Here is a 2083-nt window from a genome sequence, read left to right as displayed (position 1 = left end):
ATCCAAAAATATTAATATTAGCGAAAAAATATTATTTTTTGATCTTTTGACCCCCCGATAACTGATATTGATTGTCATTCCGTTTTTTCCGTTAACGGGAGGTTTAGATTTTTAGATTAATTCCGTTTTTTCCGTGAATTGTAGGCCAATGGTTAAGATGCTTCTACAGACGTTACGGTCCAGATTGTTAGTTCCTTTGGAGAGGAAATGCATCTGTTTCTTTGCCCCTTCCAAGGCCATGTCCTCAGCCATGGCTACACACACCACCTACGATGTCCTCAGCCATGGCTACACCTCCACCTCCGATGTCCTCAGCCATGGCTACAACTCCACCTCCGATGTCCTCAGCCATGGCTACACCTCCACCTCCGATGTCCTCAGCCATGGCTACACCTCCACCTCCGATGTCCTCAGCCATGGCTACACCTCCACCTCCGATGTCCTCAGCCATGGCTACATCTCCACCTCCGATGTCCTCAGCCATGGCTACACCTCCACCTCCGATGTCCTCAGCCATGGCTACACCTCCACCTCCGATGTCCTCAGCCATAGCTACACCTCCACCTCCGATGTCCTCAGCCATGGCTACAACTCCGGTAAACATTCAAACCCTGAGGCGACATTACGCTGATCCCGGGTCGCTGCAGTGCCTCCACGCGACATCATTACCCGACCTCGGGATCTTTCTCAAACGTACACGGAGAAGTGTGCAGAGCGCAGGGGAGCGTCCGTATTCCACGAATCTCGTGAAAAGCGCCTTAAAGTCGGGTTTGAAATCGCCGGCGCCCTCGCTGCCCCCCGCAAAGCGGATCCCAAAGGGGCCTCGGACCAAACAGCCGTCGAGATCCATGAACCAGGACGAGGAGGGCGGGGCCGCGTTGCAGTGCGTGGCGTTCGCCACGGCTGAACAGTACGACCTGCGGAGCCTGTCCCGTGAGCTGGCCGCTCAGGGTTTCCGCGAAGTGGAACTCCCGCGGGACGCTTCCAACGTCCTGGCGGTGAGCACGGACATGGCGGCCAAGGCGGGCGACGGCGCGCTCGTCTTCTTCTTCGCGGAAGGCTCGACGTTGTTCTGGAACGTCGAGGACAAAGCCACGAAGACGGTGATGAGAGCGTTGGAGCGCCACGCCGTCCGGCCCTACGAGGTGGCGCTGGTCCACTGGGAGAACGAGGAGATAAGCTACCGGATCGGAGACGAAACGGCGAATTCGAAGCTGGCGCGCGGCCGGTTCCTCCTGAGCGGCGGCGGTGTCGGCGGCGGCGGCGGCTCCGTGTTGGAGAAGTTTGCGTTCTCGAACGCGCTCTCTCTGTCGGTGAAGCTCGCCATGGCGGAGGTCTCCGTGGACGACTTCGTGGAGTCCATCCAGTCGGTGCCGGAGGCGCTGAGGGCCGGCGAGGGGGTGGTGCTGTCCCGGGCCGAGGTCATGCGCAAGATCGGAGAGCTGTACTCGCTGAGGCTCTGCGCGAACCTCAGCTCCGACCCGCTCGTAGCGCCCGACTTCTACTGGGACCGCGAGCGCCTGGAGCGCCTCTACGAGGACACCTGCCGCTTCCTGAGCGTGGCCCGCAGGGTGAGGGTGCTCAACCAGAAGCTGGAGCACTGCACGGAGCTGGCCGACCTCATGCGGAACCACCTGGGGGAGAAGCACGGCCTGAGGCTGGAGTGGATGATCATCGTCCTCATCGCCATCGAGGTCCTGATAGGGGTCGGGAAATTATTTTAGAAATAGATTTGATCATTATCTCGTACTTAACGTATAGTTCACCTTTTGCACCAATTACAAATATCTACAGTATCGCAGGGATATTTAGATGGTATAAGTTAATTTGGGTCAATGTGTTTATATTGAGGAGTGTATGTTTGCACTATAACTGTACAGTGTACACTAAATGGTAAATGGTGCATTTAAATAGCGCCTTTATCCAAGGCGCTTTACAGAGATTGTGCATTACATTCACCCATTCACACACACATTCATACACCGATGGCAGCGGAAACCATGCAAGGCACCAACTAGCACATCAGGAGCAACTAGAAAAAGTGCCCTTCTGGGCACAGGTCTCCACCAGGATTTCTTCCTCA

At 56.0% G+C, this 2083-nt stretch overlaps 1 protein-coding gene across 1 annotated transcript; it reads left to right on the top strand.

The window, feature by feature from the left end:
* Positions 1-581: 581 nt before the first annotated feature.
* Positions 582-1724, top strand: LOC310878496 (required for meiotic nuclear division protein 1 homolog; the record flags this gene model as incomplete). Its single annotated transcript, XM_083792825.1, has 1 exon — positions 582-1724. The coding sequence occupies one exon, from the start codon at positions 582-584 to the stop codon at positions 1722-1724; it is 1143 nt and encodes a 380-aa protein (XP_083648951.1).
* Positions 1725-2083: the final 359 nt, after the last annotated feature.

Source organism: Protomyctophum parallelum, assembly GCF_964188405.1.
Source record: "Protomyctophum parallelum genome assembly, chromosome: 20".
Lineage (NCBI taxonomy): Eukaryota > Metazoa > Chordata > Actinopteri > Myctophiformes > Myctophidae > Protomyctophum > Protomyctophum parallelum.
This window is presented reverse-complemented; position numbering and strand designations above follow the sequence as displayed.